Below are 14,589 nucleotides of genomic sequence, written 5' to 3'. Positions count from 1 at the left end.
TATGCATTGAGAAGGGTACTTGACCTCTGAAACATTCTTCACAGTCTAGTCATGAGGGAAGCATCAAAGGAACCCAAATTAAGGGACACTCTACAAAATACCTGGCTGGTACTCCTCAAAACTGACAAGGTCTTGGGAAAGTAGGAGAAAGTAGGAAACACTTAGAATCACCAATGAGAAGGGTGTAAAGAGGCGTAAGTAACTTGAATACAACATGGTATCCACGATTAGATCCGGGAGCAAATAAAGGGCCCTGTGTGAAATCCAACTGAAGTTTCAAGGTTAGTTAAGAGTACTACGACAAATGTTGGTTTACTGGTTTTGACAGAGGATCTGCTGTCACGTGAGCTGATAACATTTGAGGAAATTGGGTGAGGAGTATATGGGAATTTTCTATGATCTTTGCAACATTTCTTTAAGTCTGAAATTATTCCAAACCTAATTTGTTTTCAAAAAAATTCCTTCCAGAAAAAATGCCTGTCAAGTAGTAAGAATGCAACAGGAAGTTGCATGTACATGTGTATTTTTATAGTGGTGCATACTTATACATGTGTTGGTGTATGTGTGGGCATAGAGGTGGAGGAGAGTTGATGTGTGTGGAGATACGTACATAGTCGAATCTTACTGTTTGCACTCATTCTTTTGTATAAAGTCAGTGCAAACTCTGAGTTTCCCAACACTGAACCATCGTTCCTAGTTTGGTTCCTGCGAGCCTCTGTTCACAACATTTTGTTTAGAGACACCTTAATTTAATAAATTATGGTTGATTCATTGGCATTGAACTCAGGGCCAGCAGCACTAAAACTCATACCTGAATGCAGCTTATCTAATACATATTTTCTCTGTAAGACACATTGCGGCCTTCTCAACCTTAGGAACACTAGCCACTTTAGCACTGCACTTAGAGGGACGTCTTAAACGGTAAAATCACAAAAACACAGAAAAATATATTACTAAACATACTGTGAAAGGACACTGGTTTACAGTGTGCAAGCTGACATGAGAACACAGAGCATTGCCTTATTCCATTTCCGGGAGTGTGTATGTTGGGTGACACGTTCTCAACATCCTGCATGTCTGCAGAAGCGCTATGAAAATTGATTTTAGAGATCACAAATGAGTTTTAGCACATAGGCAAATACACAAATATGGGATCCCTAAATAATACAAATCAACTATGTATGTGTGTATAGAGAAAGAAACTGTTAGGTTGCTGGATTATGACATTTTCTATCTGTTTCAGTGCTATACAAGAAGCTGTTTTGGGATAGAGTTCAATATTCAGTCTTGATTCCCAGCTTGATGACATCTTGGGGAAATAAACCCACCCATCCCAATGTTTCCCATCAAAGAATATACATTGTTTTAGCTTGCCTATTTATTGACTGTGTTACCATGTCTTTGATTTTATCTCTATTCATACTGTACTGGCTAGGTATTTGCATGTATTTGTTTGAAGAAAATGCTTTGATCAACTCTTTGTAAGGCAGTTTTGAAATGTCATTTATAGAATGAAAAGGAAACTTTTGTGGGACTTTTTCATGTGATCACATCCAATAGACTTGTAATCATGGGTTTTGTCTCCTCTTGTCTATCCCTTTAACACATCCAGCTCAATTCAAGAGAAAACCCCAGAAGCCGCATTCCCTGCAGACATATCTTCAGCATCCTTGCTCCGTGGGAGCCAGCCTGCAGCAGGTGGTGTGCTGGCCAGTGAGGTGGCACAGAGCCTCGAGGCTTGTAAACTCACGGACACTAACCTCACCGTCGCAGAAGATCCACCCGGCGCTGGTGCCGGGCACCAAGCAGAACGGACGCAGACTAGTTCACTTGAGAATGTCAACGCTTCAAGTACGAACAGATGTTCAGTCTTAATTGTGTCCCCGAATCAGGACAATAGCCTAGTAAAAGCTGTTTTGTGGAAGAAGCTCAAAGAACAGGGACTTGAATGTCATTGAGTAGAATACAAGTTCAGACAAAACTTGCAAACTAGATCATAGTGTGACACAACATAGAGCAGTGGAAGGGCAAATTAATTTGTTTTAATTTGAGAAAGTATCAGAATCACTACCATTGGAGGAGGGAGTTAGAACTGGAGGGGCTACTATGGCAGGCATTGAATTTAAGACAGGTACCCCCATTTTCCAGCCAAGTAAGCAGCTCAGGGCTTAACTCCTTTCCCCTAGTTACACGGGAACAGTCTTAGGTAGTCTTGCATCATGGTTTAGAATACAGACTCTGAAGACTGACGAGGTTCTAATCCTAGCTCCACTTTAGGCAGTCATGTGATCATGGCCAAAATCATTTCAGTTCTCTGTGGCTCTCGTTCCTTTTCTATGGAGGAGGGGTGATGATCCTACTTCAGAGTCTTCTTATAAGGACCAAGTAGATTATTAAACATAAACTACTCAGAACAGGGTCCTACATACACTTAACACTACGTAAATGTCAATCATGCTGGATTAGTCTTCAAAAACTACCACTAAAATAATTTTTATAGCATGCTAAACTGAGCAGAAACTTTATTCTTTTTTAGAAATGATTTCTTTTTTGTGAACCCAAAGTACCTCTCATGCATCCAAATTCCTCATAGATAATATAAGTATTGAAAGTCCTTGTATTTTGTAGATAGAAGTGGGAGATGTTAGAACTAACTGATATCCAGGTCGGCCTTTAAGACATAATTATGTTAAAGGCAGAATCTAGCAGTTCCAGGCAAGTGGAACAGATGCTTTTGGGGTTCATTTCCTTTCTCACAACTAAATGTTGATCTAAAATAACAATGAATTGTGTATCACTAGCCATTTTGATTTTTGCAAATGGTTATTATTTGAATCAATGCTCTTTTAAAGATAAGGCTTTTGAAATCTTATTTAGTGAATGTCTCTACTTGTTTTATCTGTAATTTCTTTGGGAAAATTCTTGGGTACTGAGTTCATTTTCTTTTTTATGTTCCCATTTCTTTTAAGACTTGACTGTTGAGAATCCATGGGATGATACGTTGATTCTCAAACTTTTATCTGAGCTTTCTAAGCCGGTGAGATCCTATCCAAATACTTATGAATGGCAGTGTAAACTTCCAGCCATCAAGCCCAAGACTGAGTTTCAACTGGGTAAGGACTATATGGGTAAAAAATTTTTATCTCTTGCTTCTATGTAGAAAGTCGATGGTAATTTATGCATATGTGATTCTTCTTCTGGTACCACCTATGTACGCCACTTCCCTCAAGTAAAGAGTTATAGATTATCTGTAGTACTAAGCTGAAAACATTTTGTTAAGCCATGACTGTCGGATTTTGATTCCTGTTGGGACTATTACTTATAAAGGACAAGTTGGTAATATCTATCAAAGTAAAAAATGCATAGTTTTAGACATCTGTTTTTAAGAATTTCCTGCTGATACGCTTGTATACATTCAAAATGACATATGTGCATGTAAAAACAGTAGATTGGAAACAACATAAGTGTCTTTGGGGGACTGCTTAAATAAATAAAGGGATACCTGTACAGTAAAATATAGCTTGCTCTGTACTGATAGGGAATGATGTCCAAAACATGTTGTTATGGGCACACTAGTATTATATGCTGTCTTATATTTCTTAAAAGGGGGAAGATAACATATACTCATATTCAGTGCTGTTTCTAGAGAACCCTTGAAGCATACTCAAAACTGAGAAAAATGGTTAACAGGGTGGATATAAATAACAGTGGAAGCAAGACTTCTTGCAAGATAATTTATACATACGCACACATGCACGCACACACACACACACAGCTTCTCCTATTGACAGCTTGCATTAGTGTGGTACATTTGTTAAAGTTCATGAACTAACATTAATACATTATTATTAACTAAAGTCCACAGTTTACATTCAGGTTCATTCTTTGTACGGTCTGTAGGATTTGACAAATGTATAATGGCTGGCATCCATCATTACGGAATCATCAAGAGTAGTTTCCCTGCCCCCCCAAATCCCCTGTGTTCCATCTACTCATCAGGCCTGCCCTCTACCTAAAACCCTGACAAGCACTAATCTTTTTACTCCTGTCTCCATAGTTTTGCCTTTTCCAGAATGTCAGATAGTTGTAAAGACACAATATGCAAGCTTTTCACATTGGCTTCTTTCACTCAGCAATACACATTTAAGATTCCTCCAGGTCTTTTCATGACTTGAAAGCTCTATCTTCACCATCGCTGGGAAATATTCCATTGTGCACATGTACCACAGTTCATCTGTTCACCTATTGAAGGACATCTTGGTTGCTTCCAAGTTTTGTAAGACCCGTAGGCAGTTTTTGTGTGGACAGAAGTTTTCAAGTCATTTGGATAAATATCAAGGATATTGTGATGGCTGAAACAGGGGAGCATATGTTTACTTCTGTAAGAAACCGCCAAACTGCCATTTTGTATTCCCACCAGCAATGAAGGCGAGCTCTGTTACTCCATATCCTCACCATCATCTGGTGTTGTCAGCAATTTGGGTTTTGGCTGCTGTAATAGATGCGTAATGGTATTTCATTATTGTTTTTCATTTGCAATTCCCTAATTACATATGATGATGTACATTTTTTTCATCTTTATTTGCCACCTGTGTATCTTTTTTGGTGAAATATATACTCAGATCTCTTGCCCATTTTTTAAAAATCAGGTTGATTGATTTCTTAATTCTGAATTTTTTCCCCTGTTTTCCTAATTGAATTTCAAGAGTTTGTTGTGTATTTTGGATAACTTTTATCAGGTAAGTGTTTGGAAAAGATAGTAACTCAGTCTTTGGCTTGTCTTTTCCTTCAATTAACTGTGTCTTTTGCAGAACAGATGTTTTTAAATTTTGAGCAATTCATTTCTTCCATGGACCATGTTTTGGTGTTGTGTGTAAGACATCATCTGCAAACCTAATGTCCCCTAGCTATTCTGTTACCTTTTAGAGATTTTATAGTTTCATGTTTTACATTCATGTGTATGATCCATTTCAAGTTAACCTTTCCTGAAAGGTGTAAGTTCTGTGTCTAGATCCATTTTTGCATGTTGATGTCCACCTGTTCCATCAGCATTTATTGAAAAGGCTATCCTTTCGTTACTGAATTATCTATTTACCTATATCACACTGTTCTGATTACAGTAGCTTTGATAGTAAGTCTTGATATTGGATAATGTCAGCCTTCTAACTTGTGCATTTTGCCTTTCCACATTACCTTTAAAATCAGTTTGTCAATAACCACAAGATAACTTGCAGGGATTTTGATTGGAATTCCATTGAATCTATAGACCAACTTGGGAAAACATGCCATCTTGACAATATTGTGCCTTCCTCTCCATAAACATGGAATATCTCTATTTAGATCTTCTTTGATTTTTTAAAATCAAAGTTTTATAGTTTTCCTTTTATAGATCTTATGTGTATTTTATTAGATTTATACCCAAGTTATTTCAGTTTGGAGGATGCTAACATAAGTGGTATTGTGTTTTTTAAATTTCAAATTTCACTTACTAATTTCTGGTACATGGGAAAGCATTTGACTTATATATTGACCTTGTATCCTGCAACCTTGCTATTATCATGTATTAATTCAGGAGGGTTTTGTTGTCGATTCTTTGGCATTTTCTGGCTAGACCATGCTGTCTTCTACAAGGACTATTTTGTTTTTTCCTTCCCAATCTGTATACCTTTTATTTTATTTTCTTGTTTTATTGCATTAGGCAGGACTTCCAGTACAATGTTGATTAGGACTGGTGAGAGGAGAAATTCTTGCCTTGTTCCCAATCTTAGTGAGAAAACATTTATCTAGTTTCCCCGCCCCCCATTAAGTATAATGTTAGCTGTTAAGTTTTTTGTAGATGTTCTTTATCAAGTTGAGAAAGTTTTCCTCTATTCCTAGTTTGCAGAAAGTTATCATGGGTGTTGGATTTTATCAAACATTTTTTCTGTTTCATAGGATAAGATCATATGATTTTTCTTTTTAGTCTGTTCATGTGACAGATTCATTAATTGATTTTTGAATGTTGAACCAGGCTTGCATACCTGGATTAAATCCCAGTTGGTTATGGTAAATAACTTTTTTGTACTTGTTTTGGACTTTATTTGCTAATATTTTGTTGAGGATTTTTAGATATATGTTAATAAGAGATACTGCTCTGTAGTTTTCTTGTAGTATTATCTGTCTGGTTTTTGGTATTAGGGTAATGCTGGCCTCATAGAAGGGGTTGGGAAGTACTCATTCTGCTTCTGTCCTCTGAAAGAGATTGTGGAGAATTGGTATAATTTCTTCCTTGAATATTTGGTAGAATTCACCAGTGGACCCATCTGGTCGTGGTGCTTTCTGTTTAGGAAAGCTATTAATGATTTGATTTCTTTTTTTTTTTTTTAAGATTTTATTTATTTATTTGACATACAGAGATCACACGTAGGCAGAGAGGCAGGCAGAGAGAGAGAGAGAGAGAGGGAAGCAGGCTCCCCGCGGAGCAGAGAGCCCGACGCCGGGCTCGATCCCAGGACCCTGAGATCATGACCCGTGCCGAAGGCAGCGGCCTAACCCACTGAGCCACCCAGGCGCCCCAGTGATTTGATTTCTTTTCTCATATTCCTATGTGAATTTTGGTAGAAGATGTCTTTCAAGGAATTGGTCTGTTTCATGTAGGTAATCAAATTTGTGGGCACAGAATTGTTCATAGTATTCCCTTATTATATTTTTAATTCATGGGATCTGTAGTAATGTCCTCTCTTTCATTTCTAATATTAGTATTTTATGTCCTTTCCCTTTTATTCTTAGGTCGCCTGGTAGGGACTTAGGGGTTTTATTGATCTTTTTCAAAGAATGAACTTTTTGTTTCATTGATAGTCTCTGTTGATGTTCTGTTTTCAATTTCACTGATATGTGCTCTAGTATTTTTAGTCTTAATTGGACAATTTTTTTCTTTTTTGTTTTGTTTTGTTTTGTTTTGCCTGCTCTGATTATTTTTTTCCTCTGCTTACTTTGGATTTAATTTGTTCTTTTTCTAGCTTCCTAAGGTGGAAACTAAAATTATTGATTTTAGATCTTCTTTCTAACGTATGCATTTAATCCTATAAATTTCCCCCTAAGCACTGCTTTTGAGGTACCCCACAATTTTAATAAATTGTGTTTTCATTTTCTTCTTGTTCAATATTTTAAAATTTCTCCGAAGATTTCTTCTTTGATTGATGTGTTATTTTAACATCTGTTTTTTAATCTCCAAGTATTTGGGGGTTTTCCAGCTATCTTTTCTGTTATTGATTACTAGTTTAATTCCACTCTGGTTGGAGTACATACTTTTCATGATTTCTTTGTTTTTGTTTTGTTTTTTTAATTCAGTAAATGTGTGTTTTATGGCCCAGAATGGTCTGTCTTGGTGAGTATTATGGAACACTCACCAAGTGAGCTTCAAAGGAATGTATAGTCTGCTGTTGTTAAATGAATTAAATGAATTATAAATGTTAATTAGATCCAGTTGATTAGTGTTGCTGTTTAAGTCAGTCAAGCCCTTACTGATTTTTTTGCCTGTTGGGTCTGTCAATTACTGATAAAAGGGTGTAACAGTCTCCAACTAGAATGGTGCATTCATCTGTTCTCCTTGCAGTTCTGTCAAGTTTTGCCTCAGTACATCGATGCTCTGTGGTGAGGTAATATACATTAAGGATTGTTATACCTTTTTGGAAAATTGATCCTTTGTCATTATCTAATACCCCTTTTTATGCCTGATAATTTTCCTTGCTCTGATGTTTGCTCTGTCTGAAATTAGTATAGTTATCCCTGTTTATTAATCTTAACATGTCATATCTTCCTCCATTTTACTTCCTCCCTTTACTTTTCATCTATATATGTCTTTAAGGTGTTTTTCTCATAGACAACATATAGCTGGGTCTTGTATTTTTATCTACCATGATAGTTTCTGTTTTCATTGGTATATTTAGTCTACTGATACTTGGAAATATTACCAATATAGCTGGTAATATTCGTTACTGTTTTCTATTCATTGCCCTTGTTCTTTGTTTCCTTTATTTTCTTCTCCTCTTTCTTCCTTTTTTTTTTTAAAGATTTTTTAAAAATTTATTTGACAAATAGAGAGATGCCCTCCATAATACCCACCACCAGGCTCACCCAACCTCTCACCCCCTCCCCTCCAAAACCCTCAGTTTGTTTCTCAGAGTCCACAGTCTCTCATGATTCCTCTCCCCCTCCGATTTCCCTCAACTCCCTCTCCTTTCCATCTCCCCATGTCCTCCGTGTTATTCCGTATGCTCCACAAATAAGCAAAACCACATGATAATTGACTCTCTCTGCTTGGCTAATTTCACTCAGCATAATCTCCTCCAGAGCCATCCAGGCTGACTCTGTCTTCTCTGGTGTTAATTGAGTGTTTCTATTATTTCATTTTCCCTGTTAGCATTTCAGTTATACCTCATTTTCTACTGTTTTTCATAGTTGCCCCAGAGTTCGCAGTATACATTTAGAATGAATCCAGGTCCACCTTCAAAAAACACTGTAACACTTCACAGGGGATGCCAGGTACCTTATAAGAGAATTTTACCCATTCTTCCCTCCTATCCCTTATAACCATCCTGTCACTCATTTCACTTATCCTAAGCTGTACTTAAATTGTAGCAATTATTGTTTAGAACATTTATCTGTTAGATCAATTAAGAATAAGAAAAGAAAAGATTTTATCTTAATTTATTACTTTTTCCTGCACTCTTCTGATCTGAGTTTCTTGTCTATCTCCTTGTCCATCTCTCTGAAGAACTTCTTTTAACATTTCTTGCAAGTCAGGGTTACTGGTGACAGATTCCCTTAATCTTTGTGTAAGCAAGTCTTTATTTCTTTACTTTTGAAGGGATAATTTCGCTGGGTACAGAATTTTTGCATGGTCGTTTTTCCTTTTAACACTTACTCCATTCTCTTCTTGTTTGTGTGGTTTCCAGAGAAGTCAATGTCATTCTTCTTGCTTCTCTATAGGTAAGTGGTTTTATTCTGGCACCTTTTGATATTTTTTTTTCTTGTCTTATTTTCTGCAGTTTGAATACTACTTGCCTAGGTATAGATTTTGGGCTATATTTCCTGCTTTGTGTTTTCTGAGGTTCTTAGATCCTTGATTTGGTGTCTGTCATTAATTTTGGAAATTTCCCAACTATTATTACTCTAAATATTTTTTCTATTCCTTTCTCGTTTTCTTCTGCCTTCTAATATTCCCATTACATATATGTCACGCCTATTGTAATTGTCCCACAACTCTTGAACATTCTTTTCTATCTTTTAAATTTTTTTTTTCCTCTTTGCAGATCAGTTTTGGAAGTTTCTGTTGACATTCTACAAGCTGACAATTCTTTTCCCAGCCATGTACAGCCTATTGCAGAGGTCACCAAAGAACATCTTCGTTTCTGTCATAGTGGGCTTTTTTCCTAGCACTTTTGATTCGTTCTCAGAGTTTCTATTTGTCTGCCTACATTTCCCATCTGTTCTTGCATTTTATCCTTTTCTCATTACAACCCTTAGCATATTAATCATAATTTTTTTAAAAAATTCCTGGTCTTATAATTCCAAAACCTTTGCTATATCTGTGTCTGGCTCTGATACTTGCTCTGTGTCTTCAAGCTGTGTTTTTTGTCTTTCAGTATACTTTGTCGTTTTTGTTAGAAGCCAGACCTGATCCACTGGGTAAAAGGAACTAAGATAAAAAAGGCCTCTAATGTAAGATTTATCTGGCTTGAGATTAGGCTTTGTTTATTATTTCTTTTCAATGTAGAGGCTAAACCTTCCATTCGTGCCCTTATTTCTGTCTCCCCTGTTAGCTTTGGGTTTCCCTTCAGTCTTGTCCTTAAATGAGATCTGAGGTGTTAGTTGTGTCATAATCCCTCTGATACTGGCTCCAGTGGTGGCTTCTGCTCCTGGGCTTCTGTCTGGCAAGCTGTGATTCTTTGTATCCACAGGTCTGTCTCCCCAGTTTCAGAGGCCACAGTTTGCCCTTTGACTTCAGTTCTTTAGTGGATCTTTGAAGACATGTTGATTTTCAGTTTGTTTTGTTTTGTTTTGTTTTTACTGTGGGGGTAGAGAGATGACTTCCAATCTCCTTAACGTGCCAAACTAGAAACCAGAAGTCTACTTTTTTTAAACTTGATTTTGAACACGTGGATTTTTTTTTTTAATTACTTAAAATCGGTTACAACTTGATATCAGTGGTCTTTCTCCCCAAACCAAGCATGCCACTGTTATTAAAAATAGCAGGACAAGTTGAGTTTGAAGGATATTCTACAACTGATCTAATACTTGGAACTGTCATGGTCACCTAAAAGAAAAGTTTAAAACTGTTACAGTTTAGTGGAGGAGACCAATGAGACTTGATGGATTTGTCCTGAAACAGTAAGGAAAAGCTAGTGAAATCCAGATATGGTAGGAACCTACCATTGTGTGTTCTATCTTTACGACAAAGGCACCATGGTTATTAAATGCTAACGGTAAAGAAAAACTGGGTACAGAGCAAACAGAAACTCTACTGTCTTTGTAACTCTTCAGTAGATTGAAAACTATTCTTTTTTATTATTATTATTTATTTGACAGAGAGAGACAGTGAGAGGGAACACAAGCAGGGGGAGTGGGAGAGGAAGAAGCAGGCTTCCTGCCAAGCAGGGAGCCCGATGTGGGGCTCGAACCCAGGACCCTGGGAACATGACCTCAGTCCAAGGCAGCCACTTAATGACTGAGCCACCCAGGTGCCCCAATTGAAAACTCCTCTAAAATAAAATTTTTACATGAATAAAAAATTGTAATTATTCTGCTAAAAATACTGGTGCGATTATACTTTGCCCTTTTTATCCACGTGTAAAATACTTGAGGTTTCCAAAGGCATACGGTAGAGCTTTGTGCAGCACTTTACAGAGGATCTTTGTGTGTGCTTTCAAACGTTACAACAGTCTTGGCAAGTAGACAGCACAGGCATTATGCCTTTGGTATGAGACTGTTGGTGAAGAGAGGATGTCTGCCCCGTTCCTGCCATTCAGTGGCAGGCCTGGCACCCAGTAGTGCTGTTTCTGTTCCCCTGGCCCATCATTTACCAAGGGGAGCTGTTTTGTAGCAGTATTTAACTCATTTAAGAAGAAAAATATCTCCGGAGGGAGCTATATCCATTTGTATTTATTAAAGCAAGTGAACACCAATAAAATCCTACAAATACAAAATTTACCAGAAATAATGTTTTCAGCCCTTTTTTTTCATTTTGACTCTTCTGTCTTCCAGGTTCCTTGCTGGTCTATGTCGATCACCTTCTTGGAGAAGGGGCCTTTGCCCAGGTCTATGAAGTTACCCATGGAGAGGTGAATGATATAAAAAATAAACAGAAATTCGTTTTAAAGGTAAATAATCTGAGGGCTTCATTGTATAGTATAGAAATGAATTTTAGAACTCGAGTTTGTCAGCCTCTTTTTTCTTTTTCAAGACAATGGTGATTTCACTGAGGTCTAGAGTCCACGATTAAGAAACAAAAGCCATATGGCAAGGATTTAGAAGGGTCTTGCCACAGAAATGATCTCACAGCAAGTCGCATATTTGAGCAACAGTCCCTAGCTTGTCATCACTTTTTTTTTTTTTTAAAGATTTTATTTATTTATTTGACAGAGAGAGATCACAAGTAGGCAGAGAGGCAGGCAGAGAGAGAAAGGACGAAGCAGGCTCCCCGCTGAGCAGAGAGCCCGATGCAGGACTCGATCCCAGGACCCTGAGATCATGACCTGAGCCGAAGGCAGCAGCTTAACCCACTGAGCCACCCAGGCGCCCCTTGTCATCACTTTCTACCCCACATTTTTTATTGGGGTGGAAGTTGCTTTCTGACTATCTTTTTCCAGAACATGAGGCTGGATGTGAATGTCACACACCTGATTTGCAGGTCCAGAAGCCCGCCAACCCCTGGGAGTTCTACATTGGGACCCAGCTGATGGAGAGACTGAAGCCAAGCATGCGACACATGTTCATCAAATTCTATTCCGCCCACTTCTTCCAGAACGGCAGTGTATTAGTAGGGGATCTCTACAGCTATGGCACGTTGCTAGTAAGTGTATTCATCATGATGATGCGAACAGGAGCTTGAAGGCCATCGTTGGCTGGTGCCTGGCACATACCTTCTGTAGCTGGAGCTTCTATTGGAGTGGTGGGTGAGGGGTGAGAGCAAAGCCCTTGACTCGAGAGCTCCTCTGTCCTGGGAGACCAGTTCAGGATTCCCTTCTGTGTTCTTTCTAGAATGCTATTAACCTCTATAAAAACACCCCAGAAAAAGTGATGCCACAAGCTCTGGTCCTGTCCTTCGCGATCAGAATGCTCTGCATGATTCAGCAAGTGCACGACTGTGAGATTATTCACGGAGACATTAAGCCCGACAATTTCATACTGGGAAACAGGCAAGTGTTGCACTTTGTACGCAGTTCTTACTGTGTCCCTCACAGCCTTTCCTTATTTGTGCTCATGGTGCCTGGCCCTTGTTTGTGTTAATACAGATTTTTGGAACAGGATGGTGATGACGATGATGTATCTGCTGGCTTGGCGCTGATTGACCTGGGTCAGAGTATAGACATGAAACTTTTTCCTAAAGGAACTACATTTACAGCAAAGTGTGAGACCTCTGGTTTTCAGTGTATCGAGATGCTCAGCAACAAGCCATGGAACTACCAGGTATGGAACTCAAGGGAGAGCTTTGAAAATTGTTTATTTTGCTTGCTATATTTTTAAAATGAACTTGGGGATCTCCTTAGTTTGACCCTATCTCATCATCCTTGGACTTAAGACCTTAAGTCCTTGGACTTAAGACCACGCTCAAGTGTTGTTTTCAGTGATGGACACACCCCACAGCTAGAGGCTTCTGGGTGCAGGTGGAGGCCAACCACCAGAGTCCAGGGGAGGGAGGGAGAGGACTTCTAAGCTGTCCATGTGCAAGAGAGGTTGGAGTGCTGTGTTTGCCTCTGGACAGCAAAATGGAGGACTTGAGAAGGACGTGGTAGCTCCGGAAGAACCACTTTAAAGGGGCTGCCTCCAGCAAGTCGCTGGTACACTTTGATACACAAAGTGTACCAGTGGGGCCCTGAACAAATGGCTTCCCAAAAATGACTTAAAAGTAAAATCCTGTGATGATTTAACTAGCTGCCAAAGTAGAGACCTCCTCCTATGCTGATGCATAAGTTAGTATTCTAGTCACGGATACTTAGATTTTCTTTATAGATTGACTACTTCGGAGTTGCTGCAACAGTGTACTGCATGCTTTTCGGCACTTACATGAAAGTGAGAAATGAAGGAGGCGTCTGGAAGCCGGAAGGTCTTTTTAGGAGGTGAGAATTGGTGTCGGAGCTGCAGTGGGAGAGCGTACACAGTAGAATGCTGGGTTCCATCTGGTAGAAAACGGGGTCTCGGTCACGGCCTGGAAACCCCCCTGTCTTGGGGTAGACACAGCACAGCCAGCGAGTCACACAGCTGGGCAACTGCAACTTTCCAGGAGTGGGGGCAGCCGACACCCACTCAGACCCAGCAGAAGCGGGCGGAGGGGCGGGCCTCCATACACTGGCAACAGTTTCTCCTTACCCTTCAGAGAAATCACTTGTTCTCACTGAACCATCGATTTTTACTTGTTTTCTTGCCTTTATAAATGGGAATCGTGCTGCGCATACTGTCCTAAAAAGTGTCTTCTAAGAAGCGAAGGAAATCATGTATGAGAAAGAATGTGCCTTGTTGATTGTAAAGTAACATGACAGGGCAGCTGGCTGTCCCAGGGAAAGATTTTAAGGCCCATCCTTATGTGACTCTAGTTTTTGTAAGACTGTTTTCTCATCTGTAAGATGGTAGTGAAAATTAACGACTAGCCTAGAACTCTTCCTATCAACGCAGATGGCTCTTAACTCTATGTCACATGAGCGAGCTGTTGGTGTTTGCTACATGCATGTTCATGGTATCACTTATACTTTTGTTAACTTTTTTTAACATATGTAGAAGCATACACTCACCTTTAGTATCCAAAAAGCCTAATGGAGTTTTACATGTTTATATCTTGAGGAAACTTAAGCTGGGACTCCCCCGACCCCTCGTGTACACACCCACCCACCACAACCAAAAAAAGCTGTTGGCAGTAATTTTACAAAATGTAGCATCAGTTAACAATAAAATTAGATTCAGGCCCTGAAGGAAAACTTAGAACAGCTATGATTTATTCTGCCTCATGAATCATCAAATTTAGCAAATACTTTATTCCTTCTCTTGCTCCTAATCAAAGGACCAGAGAGTTGTTCTGAAGTCTTCTCTCTCTGACCACCAGTGCACTCAGCAGGCCTGAGAGTAATAGGCTGGATTTAGTTGTGTTCTGCTCTGTCCCCAGTGCCTTATCTCTATGCCATGGGGGTTTTGCAGTTCATTCTCATGCTTCCAGGAGCTGGAACTCTGACCCTGAGCTCTGTCCTGAGCTCTAGCCCAGCCTGTCTCCCGCGTCCCAGCACGTACGCTGTTGAGCTTGTCAGAACAATTCAGCCAGCTTCTCAGATGCTGACGGTATGGGATGTAAATCTAGCCAAAAACTGATTGATTTTCTAAAAAATAAATAAATAAAAGAGA

At 39.0% G+C, this 14,589-nt stretch overlaps 1 protein-coding gene across 1 annotated transcript in view; it reads left to right on the top strand.

Moving 5' to 3' along the window:
- BUB1 (BUB1 mitotic checkpoint serine/threonine kinase) overlaps nt 1–14,589 on the top strand; it is a 44,582-nt gene that overhangs the window by 29,125 nt on the left and 868 nt on the right. The window contains exons 18-24 of the mRNA XM_059405576.1: nt 1,613–1,851; nt 2,970–3,113; nt 11,245–11,360; nt 11,891–12,052; nt 12,241–12,398; nt 12,495–12,669; nt 13,213–13,319. Of these exons, the coding sequence (XP_059261559.1) occupies nt 1,613–1,851; nt 2,970–3,113; nt 11,245–11,360; nt 11,891–12,052; nt 12,241–12,398; nt 12,495–12,669; nt 13,213–13,319 (1,101 nt within the window). The remainder of the gene's footprint in view (nt 1–1,612; nt 1,852–2,969; nt 3,114–11,244; nt 11,361–11,890; nt 12,053–12,240; nt 12,399–12,494; nt 12,670–13,212; nt 13,320–14,589) is intronic.

The sequence above is a fragment of the Mustela nigripes genome, chromosome 7 (genome assembly GCF_022355385.1).
Source record: "Mustela nigripes isolate SB6536 chromosome 7, MUSNIG.SB6536, whole genome shotgun sequence".
Classification (NCBI taxonomy): domain Eukaryota; kingdom Metazoa; phylum Chordata; class Mammalia; order Carnivora; family Mustelidae; genus Mustela; species Mustela nigripes.
Note: the sequence above shows the minus strand (reverse complement) of the source record. Positions and strands in the feature narration are given on the sequence as shown.